This window comes from Vigna umbellata, chromosome 7 (genome assembly GCF_029865625.1).
Source record: "Vigna umbellata cultivar VRB3 chromosome 7, Vumbellata_1.0, whole genome shotgun sequence".
Classification (NCBI taxonomy): Eukaryota; Viridiplantae; Streptophyta; class Magnoliopsida; order Fabales; family Fabaceae; genus Vigna; species Vigna umbellata.
Genome location: NC_142171.1, coordinates 27,257,575 through 27,276,632, shown reverse-complemented (window position 1 = coordinate 27,276,632; position 19,058 = coordinate 27,257,575). Strand labels below are relative to the sequence as shown.

Below are 19,058 nucleotides of genomic sequence, written 5' to 3'. Positions count from 1 at the left end.
ATAATTATTTAAAAGATATTATTTGAATATAATTTATTGTTATCAAGGTGGTCTAATTCTCCCTAAACCTTTCCTGTAAACACACCATTTTAACTTTAACAATATTTATAGTAAATTCATGAAACTATAATCAATACTTTTGCTTTTATCATTTTTTTTATCACCCCTTACAATAATAGTCAATTAATTTTATACAAATTCATGAAACTATACTCAATGTATAGTTTTGTTATTATCATCATTTTTATCATCCCTTACAATAATAGTCAATTAAATAATTAATTAAGAAGTAAAAGAGGAATAAAAAATAATTTAATAGAAAATATAATGAGAGGAATGTAAAGTTGATATTCGATATCTAATCTTTACACAATATACAAGACAACATCTTGTGCAAGAAAGTTTTGGATTGTGGTGCTGTGTGTGGCTTTGCACAATCAACAATTTCAGATCCATCAATTCGACTTTCCTTTGCTTTCTCACACTCTTTCAAGAACGTTTGAAATGCACTTTCACAGTATTTAACTGCCTCTGAAACAGTTAAATTCTGTGTCAGTTTGTGGTACGTACTCTTATTATGATCCCCATTTAAAGTTGCTGTCATGTATATCAGTTCTTCTTGAAACTCACTCAGTCCTGCATCTTCTTCGGCACCACCCTCTCGTAGTTTCATAGGCTCCGCCAATTTCACTGAAATTTGTAATACAAATTGTCAAGATGGAAACAAAAATCGTCAAAAATATATTAAAATGTAAACTTTAAATCTAATTTAATCTTATAAAACTAGTTTATTCTTAAAAGTTTCACGTCGACTAAAAATAAAACTAATTTTATAATATAGAAATAGATACAAAACATCACCTTATCAAGTTGTCTAGATTCAACATGATATCAAAATTATAATTAGAAATTATTTCTATAAATAAAACGATCTTATATAATATATTGAAAGTAGAAAATAAAAGATTTCTGACCTGGACAATCGGTACGGGGAGTGGTGAGAGATAAGAGATTTTCGAATGTTCCAGCCCATGCATCACGCTTAGTCAAGAACTGAGGAAGATTGAACATTTTCTTCACAGTTGCTGGTATTGATGAATGTTCATACTGTGATGTTGGGAATGGCCCAGAAGGTTCATGCAACACTGTATACAACATAAATAATTAATTACTACAACATAACATATTTTGAGACATCACCAGAAGCCAAGAATAAATAGATCATACCTTTTCCTGGCTGAATCCATGGAGAAATAATGATAGTAGGAACCCTAACACCAAGTCTATCGAACTGAAAGTTGAATGGTGGAGGACCTGCAATGTCATCTGGGTTTGGAACTCCATCGACAGGCGTTGGCACATGATCATAGAACCCTCCGTGTTCATCGTATGTTATCACAAACAATATTTCATTCCATTGAGGACTTCTTCTCAGTGTCTCGTACACTTCTTTTACAAACCTTTGTCCCTCTGCAACATCATGCGACGGATGGTCGTCATTTGCAGGCAGTGATAGCAAGTCAAAATATCTTTGTTCAATCACCACATAGTTTGGCAATTTCCCTTCTTCACAATGCTTCTTGAACTTTGGATCGAACAAATGAAAGTTGTCTAGGTATTTCACTTTCCTAAGGTTTCTGAAATATATTTTTAATATTAGTAACAATAAATAGAGTAAAATTATCTTTAAATTTCATTAACAGAAACACTCAAATCAATTTTAAGTTTACATCGATATATTTAATACTTTTTTTGGATTTACTTGAAATCAAAATTTACTTTAAACTTCAATTAACTTAAAAATTTTTAAAAAAATTATTTTAATCAAATTTAACTATACTCAATTTTTTTAATTGCATTTAAACAGATGAAAAGCGAGTTACCTATAAAAAAGTGTGGATGGTGGGTATTGGTAATATATTCCAAAACTGAACCCATTTTCGTCCAAAGAGTCAAATATAGTCTTCTGTGGCAAACCTCCAATAAGTTTCTGCGTATCCTGAGTGGTCAACCCATACGACGTCGCAGAGTGCACGTATAGCCGGTTCGGTTGGGTCGGACCGGGAACCGAAGCAAACCACCGATCACACACCGCAAACTCCTTAACTAACTCTCGATAAACCGGTAACAGATCCGGTTTGTACCCGTTCATCACTGTCTCCGTGGTTGACCCCTTCTTTTGCTTCACCGAGTTTTGGGCGAACCCGTCCATTGTCGGCGACACTTTCTCCGTCGTCGAGGAATCGCTCCACGGTTCGCCGAAAACTTGTTCGTACACATCCTCCACCGTGTGACCCGGGTCCGGTTCAACAAAATCAGACTGGTCGGAAAAATAAACCCGGTTCGAGCCTGGCTCCGAGGTGGAAACTGGGTTTGACTCCGAACCGGTGACTCCGTCGATTTCCGGGTTGAGGGACTTCATCCAACCCAACATGTGGTCAAATGAACGGTTTTCTTGAACCAAAACGACGATAGTTTTGATGGGGTAAGACATGTTTGATTCTGAGATTTCTTGAGGTAGTGTTGATGAATTCTCAAATGGGGTGTAAATAGAAGCTTTTATAAAGGAGAAGGTGATATATATATATATATATATATATATATATATGTATGTACACATGGTTTAGCTAACTCTCACCTATGTAAGAATTAGGTAACGATTCTTTATCTTTTACTTTGAAATTTAAGTGGAAAATTGATTATAGGTTCAATTTGACTTAATGATAAATTTTTTATTTAATTAAATCATGCAATGATTTATATGGTATTTTTTTTTATTGTATATTCTCTGTCAAAATAGCTTGTTTTAGTTTATTAATTTTCCATTATTCTGTAATTTTGTGTGGCTTAATTATTATAATTGTGCTTTACTTTTATTGGATGATATGATTTCTCTTTCTTTGGTTTATCTTTCTTTTCTGATTTGACAGAGAAGCTGCTTTTCTTATCTCCCCACTAATTGAGGGAGAATCACGAGTTTAGCCGTGTTAATTATTGAGACTATTATGAAAGTATATTTAAATAAATTATAAAAAAAATCATAAAATGAAAAGGTAAACAAAAATTTGAAAAAAAAAATATATATATATATATCTTTTTTGAAGAAGAAAAACTATTATCATAAGTTATTGTTATGTCTGGAATTTCTGAAAATAATATAACTGGCAGAGACTTGTATTAATTTACCCAATCCTTTATAAAGAAAAATTTTTGAGTGGAGAAATTTGACCAAAGAAGAAAGAGGGAAATAGATAACTCTTTGATTGGTGATAGATTTAGATTTCGTAATCTATTTTTTCTTTTTTCTTTTCTAGAAACGTAATTTGTTAGCTCATCCTTGTAAACATCCAATATTTTATATTGTCTTAAGGGAAAACATTTATGGCTAAAAAAAAGAACTTTATTGATGACAGGTTATTTCATAAAGATGGTGAAAAATAAACTAGGATCGTCTTAATTAAATGTTTGCACTACCAATATTGTATAATAAAACTATCAATGGTGAAAACTAACACTAATTAACACTAAATTAATGTATGGTAATAATAAATTTATTTATAATTACTTTGATACACTTAATAATCTTACATTATTAAAAGTCAAAATCAAATAAATTTAAATATGATTTTTTTTCTTCAGCTTTTATAGATATTTTTAAGAAGAAAATGATGAAGAAATTTTAAACTTTAAAACAAACAATATATTAAATAGATAATTGATTATAACAATACCATCTTAAATTTAAAGTCAGAATATTGACGATGAAAACACTCTTAATCCTTAACTACTTTCACTATATCTAATATTTTTACTCACTTAAACATTAAGATCAAAATATACCTTTTTTATTTATTTTTTAAGATGTCTTTTAAAAATAAAATTATGAAAAATTTAAGATTTAAAACAAATAATATATTGGATGTAACTATTGTCCTTAATATATCATCTCACTGTAATTAAGGTTGGAATAGAAAATATTGCAAATTATATAACATACTCTTACTTTTATGTTATTTAATTTAATATCTTATTATACATAAATTTAATTATTTTTAAGTGGTGGATGATTTTAAAGTTTATAAAAATAAAAGTGACAAATATTGTGGTTGGTGATGAACGTAGAGAAACATAAGATATTGAAACATGAACACGTATTGGTTTTGGAAGTGCTGAAAGATAAACAATGACAAAAGAACACTTGATTCTAGAAGTGGTAATGTTATTAGAATACATCATCAACAATCATTCATCACGTTAGCAACGAGAAAATTGACAGTGAAGAAATTCAGAGTTATAAAAATAATATTTTGATAATTAATACTGTAATTGTACAATGACCAATTTTAGTTATCATATCAACTTCATCGATTTCATTTTCTAGAGACCGTTAAATTGTTTAAAGTAAATGTAATTACTATGGATACTTTATTTAATTTCCTTAAACTTTAAAACTTTGCTATATCTTGTAAATAGAGTAAGTGTACTCGTATTATCTTTTAGGCAGTCGGTTATAATTGGATGGTTAATTCTTGCAATGATATATGAGCGAGTCGTTAGTAAGATTGGACCTTGGAGGTTGGATGACTCGCCAGCTGAGTGTCTGAAGAACTAACGCTAACAACGCCATGCTAAGTGACTATTCTCTTAAACAAATCCTCTGATTTTATATTATGGAAAGTCATTATTTATGAAAATTAAGATAAAATTTAGCATGTTAACATGGAGCATTCCTCACACATTTATAAATAAAGCTTACCAAACACCTCATCATAGTGGTTAGCTGGTCCACAACACATGACGAGCTGTCAGGAAGGAAGGAGGCAAGGGAGCTCATAAATATACCTACTTGTTTCCCTTGCACACGATCAGGCTGAACATCTTGGTGCTCTCTGTAGACTCAATCAAGTAAGCCCGCTCGCTCCACCACCTCAGCTAGCATCCTATGCAAAGCATGTTACGTATTCCTCAACCTCGTCACTCACCCACATAACCCAAAATGAACAAGAGAGATTGAGCAACCACATCCCCATCATTAGTAGTTGATTTCCAACTCAATGTTGGCCTCAACATCTTCGGCAGGTACAACCTTATTTGTATCTACATTGGTCACGCTGCCAATTGAATTCGTGTCCATCTCGATCGTCTGCATATCCTAAATTGTTCCTTCCCTCTAACTCCTCAAATGAAGACAATTGAACGATCGAGATTATTACCTTGAATTTGAAGAATGATTAGTCTGCAAAAGAAAGTACGAGAGAAAATGTTAAAATGATAGGAGAGGTCCACCCCTATTATAGCCATGAAGGCCTCCCTTGCTTGGCACGAGATTTGAAGTGCCATGTGCCCTCCTATCAACTGCCATATTTTTAAATAATGTGAGAATTATCCAATCAGTTAGCCGAACGGTCTAGGAGCTTCCCAAGCGGATGACCAAAGACCTTAACACTCCTAAACGTCATAGACAACAATGTCTATTCACTCAATTTCAAACCCTTTCGACAAGCATTCTAGGCTTGGGCTTGAGGACCTGTAAACTATATCACCACCTAGTTAGTCATGGACCAAATGGTCAACCCTTGAAACGACCTGTGAGCGAGCCATCAGTAAGATTGGACGATTATTGATTAATCTTAATGTTAATAAACTTAGAAGCAAAGTGTGATTACCCACAATTGAGCCGTAATTAGGCCGTTGTTAATAAAAAGCCATTCCAAAATCTATAAATATAGGTTTGGAGTAAGTAGGTAGATGATTTGTATTTAGTCCACTAATATTTGAACTGACAACGTTGAGCTAACTTTGGCATCACAATGTCTTGTGCAAATACCTTCCGAACGGTTTGGATGAACGATTAAGATAAAACTTCGATTTGAAAACAACTTTTGGACCCTAAATATTTGACTTGATGTTAGATATTAACCTCGATCCTACATCTCGAAACAGTAAGTAAAGAACTAGTTTAGAAGTTCAAATAGAAAAGTTGTGTCCAATTATCATTATCGAAATACAATTTTAACTATTTTTATGAAAGTAGAAGAATTAAAAATTTAGAGTAAGAAGGAGTTAATAAGAATAAATATTTTGAAAATTAGTTGAATAAATTATATTTATTCAATGAAATTTACACAAAAAATATATAAAATCTTTTGTTGGAGATAAAAATATATAAATTTCATTATCTCTTTGTGAGTAAATCATTTTCAAAGGGTGGTGTTAGATTCGTAATAGCATATAGTTTGGTGAATATTGAGAGGGAATTAGGAATTGCAGGGGATAAAGTACATTACAATATACGTGGTTTGACTAGGAAGGTTGAAGAGTGTATAATAAAAGTTTGATCATACAAAAATCAATTACTTTTTCAAAATCATAATTGTATATTTTTTAAATAAAATCTATTACCTACATGTATTATAATTCTTAACTTTGTATTTAATTAAAATTAATCTCATTAATATGAATTAAATTTTAAAAATACACATTTTACTTTTGTTTTAAATTTTTTAAAGTGAGCAAAAGGGCTCATTAATCCGATACACAGTTGAGTGAATCGAAAATTTTCAATGTGTTTAGAAAATAAGTTGGATTGACCTTATACAAGTTTTTAAGTGATCCATTGGGTTGGGTTGACATGTTAGGCAAATCTATATGGGTTGACATGTCAACATGTTTGGGAAGATGCTGAGAAATACCTTTTGAACACTCAAATGGGAAAAATATTTTAGAATATATTTTAGAATATAATAAACAAAATAGATAATTATTTTTATATTGATTCATTTAGCATTGGGTTATACCCAATTTTCTTTTAGAAACTATAAAAAGGTTTCATCAATCAATATGGGTGTCTTGAAAAGATCAATATAACTTACGTGTTAATCCTCTATTATATATCAGAATTGTAATAGAAGTTGGTAACGTTTTAGTTAAAGGATCTTTGCTACACTAAAGTTATTGTTCTTCAAAGCACCTTTAGTTCTCTAAACATGGTTTTCTTGTATTGACTACATTTTAGCATACCACAAGAAATTGGTCTGTTGTGTCAACCTTTATGATGATTCATGAATAAACATGCTAATGATTCTAAAAACAATTTGAAAAATTCAAACTGAATTCGTGTCTTGTTTTATGGCTTCGTATAGAGACTTGCATTTTCTATTGTACGAACAATAAAAAAATGTTGTCCAAGAGTCGCATAAGACAAGAAGATCTAATGCAAAGTCTAAGCTTCATGAAATATGATGGTCTTACACTTCATCATGATGAACATATTTAAAATAGAGATACTAGTTTACAAAAAATAGACATCATTTATTATAATCGAAATCATGACTTCTCTACAGAGTCTTTATCTCCTCCCCCATAGTTGCATTGCAACTTTTCTCTTAATAATTGTATGTTCTACAATCCCTTAATATTTTAAAATCTTATCAATTGCAATGGTGACTATACATAAACTGCCACATAATATTGAAACATTCGAGAATCCATTGATTGGTGTGACAGTTGTCTTCAATACTTTTGGCTTGATAATATGAGAACTTTTAAGCTTTACAGCTTTGCAATAGCATATGTAGGCAGATTTTTTAACCTTTTAGGAAGTTCCATTTCTTCCCATTCTTCATCATCAAGTTTGGAGAAGTAACGGTCGACATCGCTATCGCTGAGAAGCTCCAATTTGGAAGGTTCCCACTGAAAAGGATATCTTAATGTGATAACTAAAATACAACTTTTCAAGAAAATCAATTTACGTGGAGGAATGATCATGATAAAATGAGAAACGGTTATACAAAGTCAAAGATCAGAGTAGTTAACCCACCTTGGGGTTCCTGTCCTTATCTAAAAGTATAGCCCTACAACCCTGCAGTAAAGCATAACAATAAGCAAGCCATGAAAGAAAAATAATCTAAAACAACCATGGATAAGAATTATCAGATACCTCAAAGAAATCCTTGCTGTAGTGTCCTTTTAGAATATGACAAACAATTCTATATTCAAGAACAAGGCTTGGACCAATACCTTGGAGCCGAACTTCTCTAATCTGAAAATGCCAATAGGAAAAGATAGAAGTTGTTATAATTACAATATGATATTATGACTGACTATGACTATGACTATGATGATGATGAAATGACAACAATGATTACTTGGGCAACTAGTGCAGTTGTTAGTGTTTCCTTCAAGCATTGTTCAATTGAGCCTGTATTTCAACATTTGCAAAAAGTTTTAAAAATCCATTCAACTCCTATTGTGCTTTTTTGTTTATCCTTTTCTCAGTTTGTTTTTGCAAGGCCCAGTAAAAGAATTTGTACTTTTAAAAAATGTAAATAAATTACAAAAGAAAGGTGAAGATTTCAAGCACTAACCAAGCCTGAAAAAGTCTTATTTCTATCTACGGCTTGGATTAACCTTATTCATATATTGTTGTATGACTGTTCCTTTATGAATTTCTTCACTTCGCCTTGCACCAACTTTTGTCTATTAGCTACTAGTTTTGATAGAAATAAAGGAGCAAGAATAGTGATATCCTCAATATATGTTGAAACTTCGGTGATTTGATTAAAACTAATTTGGATGGCAACTTGGGATATGAAGTTGAACTAAGTTAAAAACAATATCTTTTATGGGTGTAAAGCATTTTCTCTCCCTCCATTTTTCGACGTATTCTTATCCTTTAACTCGTTGCTATTATCTCCTCTTTATCTTTATGAATTCACTCCTTTATATATTAAAGAAAAAACACTACAAATATACTTGGAAGTTTGGAACAGTTGACCATATAAAAGAGAAATTAATTTAGAATGTATATGAAACATAACTTCTAATTCCTTCAGGACACATACCAATCTAAGAAAGATTTTAAGGCTTGTTGGAGATGCTTTCTTTAAGGTTTGAACACTTTCAGAAATCCAATGATCAGCCTTACTTGTAGTTTCTACCTCCTAAAACAGCAAGACAAAATTCAGGTAGCTAAGAGAAAAAAGATCATCCTTCATTGTGCTGAAGAATTTTAATCAGATACTTTCAAAGGCATAACTCACAACTTACGAGAGAAGATATTATTCCCTCGACTGATTTTCTTGAGAAGCACTTGTTGATCACATCCATCCTGCAATGAGCCACCACAAGAAGATATAAATGAGAAATGTACAAGACTAAGCCAGTGTGTTATGTTTCAATTATTGAGAAAGAAAACATAACACAAATCTATAATGAAAAGCAGAGGAAGAGAATTTAGGCTCCTCAAATGTTCTGAAACTAAATCAAATTACTTGACAGATACAAGGGAAGTGCGGCGGCTTCCTTGTGAGGTGGTAGAACTGTTACCACCTGGTTACACAATAGGATATCCAGTGAAAGTTGTAACTGTCACAACTAACACAAACAGATCAGACGCTTGGCAGCAATGTAACAGAGGATTCAGTTGAGTGGAGAGGTTGTTACAGGGGAAATAAATTATTATAAGGAGGGAAACAAAAAAACAATTTGGGTAGTGATTAGGCTCGAGACCTCCCAGCTAAGGAAGTTATCATTGCTAGTATGTGCATCTTTCTTTGGGTGTCATTTTTCTCCCGTTGGGCTTTTCTTAGTAGTTTGTGTATTTCTGAAATGTTTGATTCATAATCCATGAGAAATAAACCTTTTTGAGGTTGTTCAGTATACACTTGACTAATTTCTGATGAGACTCTAGAGACCGCAACACGAATTGATAGATTTTGTTCATGCAGTAACTAATTGATAGACTTTGTAATTGGCAAAGACAAAAAAACCCGACAAGAACTACATTAGGGGTCACTAGCAATGGGTTAGCAGTGTGGATTTAGGTAGGTTGTAGGAGGTCATGAGTTTAAAGTTCAAACCTCTAGTCATCAAGGTAGGGGAGAAAACTGTACCATAGGAATGAAATTCAATTAAAATGACCAATTCATTTAGTATGGTCCATCATGAACAAATCACACTCCATTATGTAGAGAGTAGGGATGTAATAAAACCATACAATATAGAAAGAGACTAACCAAAATACAATTAGAAAAATAATAAGCAACACTCATACACATGCACATGAATACATACATACATGCATAGATACATACATACATATACACACTTTCCCAGGTATGTGTACACAAAAGCACAAAGACTCGTCTAGGATTTTTGGGCATATGATAAGAAAGACCAGTAGAAGGCCAAGTAAGAAGAGTCAATTGGGTGCATTACAGCTCAATAATTAGAGTTGGACTAAGAAAGACATTTGGTGAAATCATGAGGTACAACCTAGAATTAAACCTCAAGATTTCGTTCATGTGACTGACTGCACCTAGTGAGAATTGACTTTGGTTGCTGCCCCTGTTGTTGTGAATGCTAAATTATCCATCTATCTATCGTCCAAAGGCTTTGATTGTTTATGTATGTTTGTGTATATACTACATTGCATTTATTTATATGCATACCAACCTGTAATAAACACTGTCGTCTTTTAGGAAAGGTTGCTCTGAGTACTTATCGATAATAGCAGACACTGCATTTGGATCACTGGTTTCTACCTTGCATAATGCTTCTTCCAATAAAGACAATTTCTGCGTATAAAATGATTATAAGAGGGGGAATTGAAATATAACAAAATACAATAAGAAAGAACTATAATGCATTATAAAAGCATAATAATGTTCCAAAAGAGTATCCACCATAACTGATTGAAATCAGAAGTTAAATTGAGACAAGGTTTGTGTAATCTTTAAAAAATATCTCCAAGTACCTAGCTAGGATAAGTTTAAAATTATAATGCGGTTTTTATTGTAATTTTAAAATAAGTGAGTAAATGCATTTAAAGAGAAGACAGGAGCAATCCCAAAAACAATTGACCCAAATTGAAAGAAATTTGATTCTCAACTACTCACGCTTAATCTGTTAGAGACCAAACAACAGCTCATAAAATTAAGGGCATTACTTCAACTGCCGCCTTACTCAGCAGGTGCATTCACTCCCTCAATCAGAGGGTAATAAAGTTTGACACCAAATCCGAAAAGAATCTCTAACTTCCTACAATTGATCCATATATATTTCACGACATACTTTCAATCCCCAGATTAGATTTTGATAGGAAAACAATCTCCAGGTCAGATTACATTTGGTTGACCAATTTTATTTCAAAACTGCAGTAAATTTTTCAGTGATTTGTGCACAAAATTTTTACGACTAAGTTTAGGCAAAGTAAATACAAAAGACACTACTTGCCAGAAAGAGCCCATAATTAGTGGCAGGTGGCATACCGATGAAGGAACAAAATGTGTTGCAAGACCACAAGCAAGCATTTCTGCACCATTCAACCTAGCACCTGTAAGACCAACATATTCTCCTGCAATTTGTTTTCCAATAGAAATGAGAAAACAGGGGAAAAGGTTTGTTTGAGAATGCTTATAAAAGGTCAAAATAGCAAGTTTTCACACAAAATAGTATCACAAGTATTCTTTCAAATTGCTTTTCATTTAAAAATTTGAGTTCACATAACTTCTTTTAAAAATTTTCAAAAGAAATGGTGAAAAACATATAAATCCTTGAATCATATCAATAATAAAAAGTACATAGATTCGGTCACGTATAGTAAGATACAAATTCATTTAAGATATGGATCGATAGATAGCCAAAATATATCAAAATGTTCAAATTGTAAATTAAAGGATTATGATGCCTGTGCTAACATGCCAAACGAATGTAGGACTTACAAATGGTGAGAACAATTAAAATGTAGAGAAATTAAGTAACCTTAATATAAAGGATACCAATTAGGACTAATTATATTTGTAGAAATTTCTGAGATAAAGCATTCATACCAAAAAAGCCAGGCAGTCTTGACAAGAAATATGGCACACCTACATCAGGAAATAAACCCAAAGCTGTTTCTGGCATTGCAAAGACCTGAAAACACTAGAACATATAGGTGACGAAGTACAAACAGAAAATTTAGGTCAACGACTACTTGGATGCTTAGATGTAATCAGAAAGGTGTACACCGAATCTTCCTTGCTATCACCATTTTTTGTTTTGGATAGAAAGCAAATTCCTTGGTAAAAAGAAGATAAGTCTAAAACTAACAAGAAACACATCCCCATACGTGCTCAAGGCAGATGTCTGTACTTCAAAATAACTGACCAGCATACTACTGAAACTTACACAGATGCTACCAGGTTATATCTGTTAGAGGTCAAAGGTCAACATCAGATTACTCCACCTTTGTGTGGGGTAATCTATTCACTTGGAGAAGAAAAAATAAAAATAACGCTGCAGCAAAGAGAGGTGCTGACTGCAGAGGCTGAATACAAAGAAATGACGAAAGGGGTGTGAGAGATAATGTGGCTAAACAAGATTGTTCAAGAACTTCATTTGCCTATGAATCTACAAATTGAACTATAATGACAATAAAGTTGCAATTACATATAGCACAAAATGCCATACAGCATGCCAAACTAAGCATGTGATGATTGATAGGAAATTTATAAAGGAAAAGGTTGTTGAAGTAATCTAATGGTAACTTCAGCCTAAATTTAAATATGCCATTTGTCACAACATTGGGCAGAAATTTAACCAGATGGTAGCTTCGGCCTAAATTTGAATTTATTGTAAGGAAGTTGGATGTGATGGATATCTTTGTACCAACTTTGGATGTATAGAAGTTGTTAGGATATATTATAAAACAATTTAATTCTAGAACGCTTAGGGTAGATATGATCAGTTTTTTTTACTGATCTTATCCCTTTTTGTTTTATTTTTCCTGACTTACCTATATCTATTTTTTTTTTTAATTTGAATTGTATTTAGATTGGTTAGAAAATCTATGACCAAACTCTTCTCATAAATCTCAATCTTTTCAAAGTTTAAAGATTATGAAATAAAATTTTCTATCTTCCTTGAAACTACATTTACATAGTAATGCTCTCAACAAAAGAGTACCGTATTCTCTGTAACAACACGAAATCTTCCATGTACAGAAGCACCAGCACCACCTCCCATGACAATTCCATTAAGAATGGAAACCTTCAAATGTTTGCAAACAAAGGTAAGAAAAAAATGTATGTATATCAGTCATAACGCAAAAAAGAAAAGGTATATGGTAAACAAGAAGAGTTACCTGGGGCTTACTATATGTTGCCATAACGTAATTCATTGTATATTCAGTACGAAAAAATTTTGCACCACTCTTCCATTCACCTATTTTCATAGAAAATAAAAATTAATAATTTTGCATTAAAATTAAATACAATATTTGAAAATTCATTTAGAATTATTGAATTTTTATACTATGAATGAAGAATTTCAAAAATCAACAAAATATTCTACATAATATAGCCACCCTCTCATAAAGATTATAGAAATTGTTACAATACAATGTACCAACAGGTTTTTTTTTTATTAATTCAGCCTAGGCATGAAGCCTTCACATAATGTACCACGAAGTTACCACAAGGAAAGACAAATAAATTTATTAAGGAATACATTAGAGAATGTTAAATGTAATAAAGTACGTGGCCTTGGCCTATTCTTTTGTATCCTTTTGTATTTGAGACACACACACACACCACGAGGTTACCACAAGGAAAGACAAATAAATTTATTAAGGAATACATTAGAGAATGTTAAATGTAATAAAATACGTGGCCTTGGCCTATTCTTTTGTATCCTTTTGTATTTGAGACACACACACACACAGTCAAGTTTGTTGGACCTATCATGTCACCAGCGTTCCCCTCTACTCCCACACTCAAGATGTCTAGTTCTCAGCTTAAGGAGGTGTGTTAGACTAGAGATATGACCAAATTATGATATAAATGTGGGTTCAAACCTTACTTGTTAAACCAATTTTGCAACGTTGAATTAGGCTTAAATTCTACTTTCACAAGAAGAAAACAATAGGAATCATTTGTGTGCTTTCACCCAACATCTTAAGTTTCTGAAATGGCTCATGATAAGTGATAAGGAATCAGTTATTCAAAATTGTTTGTATTGAACCATGTTGAAAGGATAATTGTCAAAACAGGTTACAAAGGATGGTACTGCTATAGAACCATGTTGAAAAATTAGAAACCGAGAAGGAATATAATGAATTTCATGTATTTTGTACAAGAGTGTTGTTACTTATAAGGAAGGAAAGATACAATAATAAGGAACAAAATCAATATCTAATCTAATAATGGGAAACATAATCAAATCATATCTCTAACATAATCAAATCATGGCATCTGAGGCTCGACTTGATTCAAAAAGGCTTGAAGCAAAAAATATGAATATTATTGATGACAATTCTGGCCATGGACGTTTAAAAGTTCCTTGCCTGCAGTAACTAATAATCTTAATGCCTAGTAATCTACAACAATAAAAACATTTACATGGGATTAACAACAGCTCATAATTGGCAAAATAAAATTTATAAAACTAAAATATGATCAAATCAATAAAAGAATGTAATATGAAATGATATTGTAAAAGTCTAGGACAATATATATTATTTTCAAATTATGTGATCCATTAAGAAACCAAAATAAAACATACCTTTACTTCCTTCTCGAGCAACGGCTGCCACATCACCACCAGCACAGAAAGACCTTCCATTTCCCTGATATAGGTAGAGTCAGAAAAAACAATATTTTCTCTTTGAAAATAAGAAAAATTTTGCTCAACAAAATTATAATTTTGTTCCACCCATAACTTCTCTTTCTAGTTGTTAAAGTAAGAATACATGAATTTACATACATTACATGAATTGTTTGAGCAATAGAAGTTTGTCACTAAGCAATGAGTATGTAATATAGAAAGCTACTTCCATCCTCTCTTATATTTTAAAAACAAAGATTCAAAAAAAGATAAAACTGGAATATTTAGAAAAATGGAAGCCCTGAAAAAGTATTATCATTAAGGAACAACTGGCGACACCAAAATTCATACAAAGTAGCTGTTTTTATTACTTCTTGGTTCACCTATCATAACTTCCCAACAAAAATACTACAGATTTTCACCAACAAATAGTCATTATAGGCAGAAAATTTTCAGCAAAAACACCAGAGAGGACGTAAAAAATATATTGAGGCAAAGAAGGTCAATAGTTAAAAGCTTCCCTTTAAAAATCCAAGTACTCAGCAGCAACCAGTTACCAACCAACTAGTTTCATGATTCATGCAGAAAATCTTCTTCAAATTGATAATTTAAATTCTCAAAATAAAAGTAAAACTAAAGGTTGTCAAATTCAAGACACTAGGGAATATGTGGGGGGAGTACACTTGAGTCACTTGACCTTCTACTATTGGTATAAGGTTGCCAAGATTGACTCATACGAAGATGACTTTATCTGAAAAAAATTAATATTTCATGTCTTCCGGTGCCTAAACTGCTAAATGTAAATAGTATATATCCTAATACTCAACATTACAAGTGCACATAAAGCAAAACAATAATTACTATCACACCAATTTTACAAATATGTACAATGTTTCCAGCTAATTCCAACAGTATCCTTTAAGTTTTAACTTTACAAGGTAGTGACTGTCTTGCACTCTTGCCCCCTTCACTTTTGTCATAATCCGTATGAATGGTTTTATATCAAATAGGCCCCTTTGAACTATGGAAATGCAATAGTGCACCCTCTCTTGTTCAAACTTTTCAATGATCAAACTCTAGATTACATGGCAATGGAGGAGTGCAACTGTAATGAAGGTGGAGTAGTACGCTAAGTATTGACAGCAATCCCTTTGACAGCTATGCACTATTGTAATGAAGGTTTGGTAGTACACTTACCCGTTATCTATTTAATTTTTTTCATAACCACCTTTTTTCCCTTTATTTAAATTGTGTCTGTCTAATTATTACAATATAAATGTTTATATAGACAAGTTTTAAAGTTACCTTTCATGGAAATACATGTGTATAATGCAGATAAATTAATATTGACATGATGAGATAAATCCATATTGTTTGTTAAGCATTTTCTTTGGTTCCTTGGAAGTTCAAACAAATGGGAAAATTGCCTGAAGATCATCAAGCATTTTAGGGTTCCATACGTTATTAGAGAGGGAAATAGCTGACAAACTTGTTGTACATGGTATTACTCTTTAGGATTTAGTTTGGTGGGTTGATTTCCCGTCTTTTGTTACACGGCACTCTTTTAGAGAAAGTTTTGGTCTGTCAAACGGTAGAACTTTTAAGTTTTAGTGGGCTCGATTTAGTCCTCACTCTCTTTTGTTTCTTAATGATATTTTGGTCTGCTAGGGTGCCAAATTGGTTGGTATTAAAGTTTTGTATAGTGATATACCCTTGCACACCTACTTTAATCTTTTTTAAAAAAAAAAATAGTACCTACAAAATTTAGAATATTTTAAGAATCACTTTAAATTATTTTTAGGCGCTAAACAATATTTGAGGACCAAAGGACAGATTAACTTTTTTAGAGAATGATATTCTTCAGCCAACCCTTTCAGTCCAATTCCAATAGCAGGTTGTTTTGTTCCCTTTCCATAGAATAAAATAAAAGTCTACTGAATTTGCTCACTAAAAGGAGATTACCTTCACGACAACCAATTTAATATCAGAATTTTCCTCATCCTCAGTAAAAACTTCAAGCAGACGTGAAACCTACAACAATTAACAAGTAGACAGAAAAATATTGCAGAAAAAGTAAGAAAATAGGAAATTGGAATTGTACTTTTTTACTCCTTAAAACCTAATGTATGGTATCAGAGACATAATTATCTTTTATGTTGAGCCAACCTAATGTATATGGGAGCAGTAAATAAACAATCAGAAAAGACATAGGCAGTGCAAGAAATAATCAATAATATTTTTTGAAAAAAAATATCAATTCTCATGTCAACACACAGTTTCAGGCGTTTTATATTGAAAATTCCTAATCAGTGAAACCATATTATCGAATTCCTTTAGACTATCCAGATGCTCTAAAATGAGGAACTTACTTTAGAGGGTACAAATGTAATACCATCATTGATAATAAAATCAACAATCAATTTGATGTTCATGTACATAACAAATCACGAATTTGTTGAAAAAAGACCCACTTATTTGATTTTGCTTTCATCAACAACTGAGATTACTTACTCTGCCCTTTCTCACTTCAGAAAAGCAAATCCACTCTACAGTAATTGCTCCAACGCAAAAGACAATTCATCAAATAAAACGTACCATATAAAAAGAGAGGGCATTCAACTGCTTAGGCCTGTTTAGGGTCAGAATTCTCGCATGTGATTTACGCTCCACCAGAATCTGCCAAACAAAACGAAAAACAGTTAAAATAAATTTAAAAAGAAAAATTGAAAACAAAAATATCATTTTACTAATGTATCAAACTACAACAATAACAAGGACAAAGCTATGATACGGTTAGTCTAGGTGTTTTTGGTGCTTAGTTGAACAATTTCACTTCATTAATCGTTGCTTACCTTCAATTCAAATGAAATTCACAAAATATTCAGAACAAAAAGAAGTGTTTTCTCTGATGCAGGAAAATGAAGTGAAGTTTATGCGGAACTTGTGAATCAACACACACGATAGAGAATAGAGAGAGACCTGTTGGTGATCGCTTTCGGAGAAGGAAGCCATAATGGCAGCCAAGGGAAGGTTGCTTCTGGACCTTTTCCTGTGTTCCCGTGGAAGAACGAGAGAGAACCCAAAATGTGGTGGTTGGTGCCTTTGTAACTAAACCATTTCACCACGTGCCTGGCACGCGACTTTTAATATTTTTATTGATTTTCCTTTGGTTACCGCCGAGAAAAGCTGCGTCTACGCTCTCTTTGACGTTGTGATTGCAAAAACATTTCTTATACAATTCCCCTTTAGCGTTCAAAACCTCTTCGCTGTGTTTATGGGAGATGACAAAGAGTCATTGAATGAATTTGAGAAGATTTAAGGATGATTTTTTTTTTTGTTTTTTAGTGAATTTTGAGATAATTGAGAGTGAATTTGAAGGTAAAGTTTATGAGAATTAATGTAAAATTTGATTCATGTGATAGATAAAAAAATTTGTTTAATGGATAAGAATTAAAGATTACCAAAATGTCCCTATATATTAATGTAATATAAAATTATATTTGTTAATGTTATATTTAATTATAAAATGAGTTCATAAAGAGTAAAAATTAATATTAATTATTAAAATTAATTTTAATATTGTACAAAAATAATTTAGTATGTCACGGATTTTTTTTTATTTTATTTCAGTTTTTTAACAATTATGGAGAAAGAGAGGGAAAAAGGGATTTATATAATTTAGCTGTAGCATTTAGGATTTCTTTTAATAATTATTTTTTTATATCTTAATTGAATACGTTAAGAGGAAACTCTAAATTTAATTCCCTTTTCTCATTGGGGTTTCTTTTTTTTTTTCACGCATCATATTTGGGTTGGCTTGATGAAGCTTGCGACAATGTTTCTTTCACTTTCCTTTGACTTCACACACTCTTCTTCTTCAGAAACAAACCTAGATTAGGGTCGCGTAAGGGAAAATCTTTCCCCAATCTCTTCTCTTTTTCAATCACCGTAATACAGAGTAATTGGGTTTTCTCTTCTTGATTAAATCCTCTACGGCTAACCCCTTCCACAACGCGCACGGGTCCTTCTTTCACCTGCAAAACCAAAGAAACAAGTGAGATAGCCATCAAAAGGAAGATCTCAAGCCATCAAAACGAAGATCTCTTGCACTGGAATCAAGTATGAAGCAGTGTATTCGGTTACACCCAGTCTGGTAACCGAATACGAGGTGTTGAAGCAATTTTCAAGGCTATGGAACCCAATCCCAACAGCTGGGACCGAATATGCTGCAACACAAAACATGATGGAACCGAATTCATCCACACATAATCAAATACAGCCTCCACTTTTATATCTTCTACGCGCTTATAGATTACTTGGAATCGAATACTTCAATTTGGCATGAGTTATTTCAAACAAAAAGTGATGGCATTTGATGAAAAAGCTAAGGGTAAAGATGACATTTTTCAATAAATCAGCTCAAATCATCACATTTCAGCGAGATACCAAAAAGACATCAATCTCACAAATCA

The 19,058-nt window shown here is 32.2% G+C and overlaps 2 protein-coding genes across 3 annotated transcripts; both read right to left on the bottom strand.

Moving 5' to 3' along the window:
- Positions 1-290: 290 nt before the first annotated feature.
- On the bottom strand, positions 291-2,571 carry LOC148195616 (non-specific phospholipase C4-like). Its single transcript, XM_088094597.1, has 4 exons — positions 1,884-2,571; positions 1,228-1,637; positions 975-1,145; positions 291-690 (listed from the first exon to the last, which is right to left on the bottom strand). The coding sequence occupies exons 1-4, from the start codon at positions 2,492-2,494 to the stop codon at positions 359-361; spliced, it is 1,524 nt and encodes a 507-aa protein (XP_087950723.1). The 5' UTR covers positions 2,495-2,571; the 3' UTR covers positions 291-358.
- Positions 2,572-7,211: 4,640 nt separating this feature from the next.
- Positions 7,212-17,844, bottom strand: LOC124845025 (3-hydroxyisobutyryl-CoA hydrolase 1-like). Of its 2 annotated transcripts, XM_088094513.1 has the most exons (14): positions 17,566-17,841; positions 17,182-17,262; positions 16,549-16,617; positions 14,545-14,608; positions 13,127-13,206; positions 12,949-13,032; positions 11,832-11,916; positions 11,271-11,356; positions 10,456-10,577; positions 9,049-9,109; positions 8,844-8,942; positions 7,940-8,041; positions 7,820-7,861; positions 7,212-7,692 (listed from the first exon to the last, which is right to left on the bottom strand). In XM_088094513.1, exons 1-14 carry the CDS (start codon positions 17,596-17,598, stop codon positions 7,552-7,554), a joined length of 1,149 nt encoding a protein of 382 aa, XP_087950639.1. In that variant the 5' UTR covers positions 17,599-17,841; the 3' UTR covers positions 7,212-7,551. The 2 variants fall into 2 exon arrangements, with proteins under 2 accessions (XP_087950639.1, XP_087950640.1); XM_088094514.1 differs by lacking the exon at positions 8,844-8,942 and having other exon boundaries at positions 17,566-17,844.
- Positions 17,845-19,058: the final 1,214 nt, after the last annotated feature.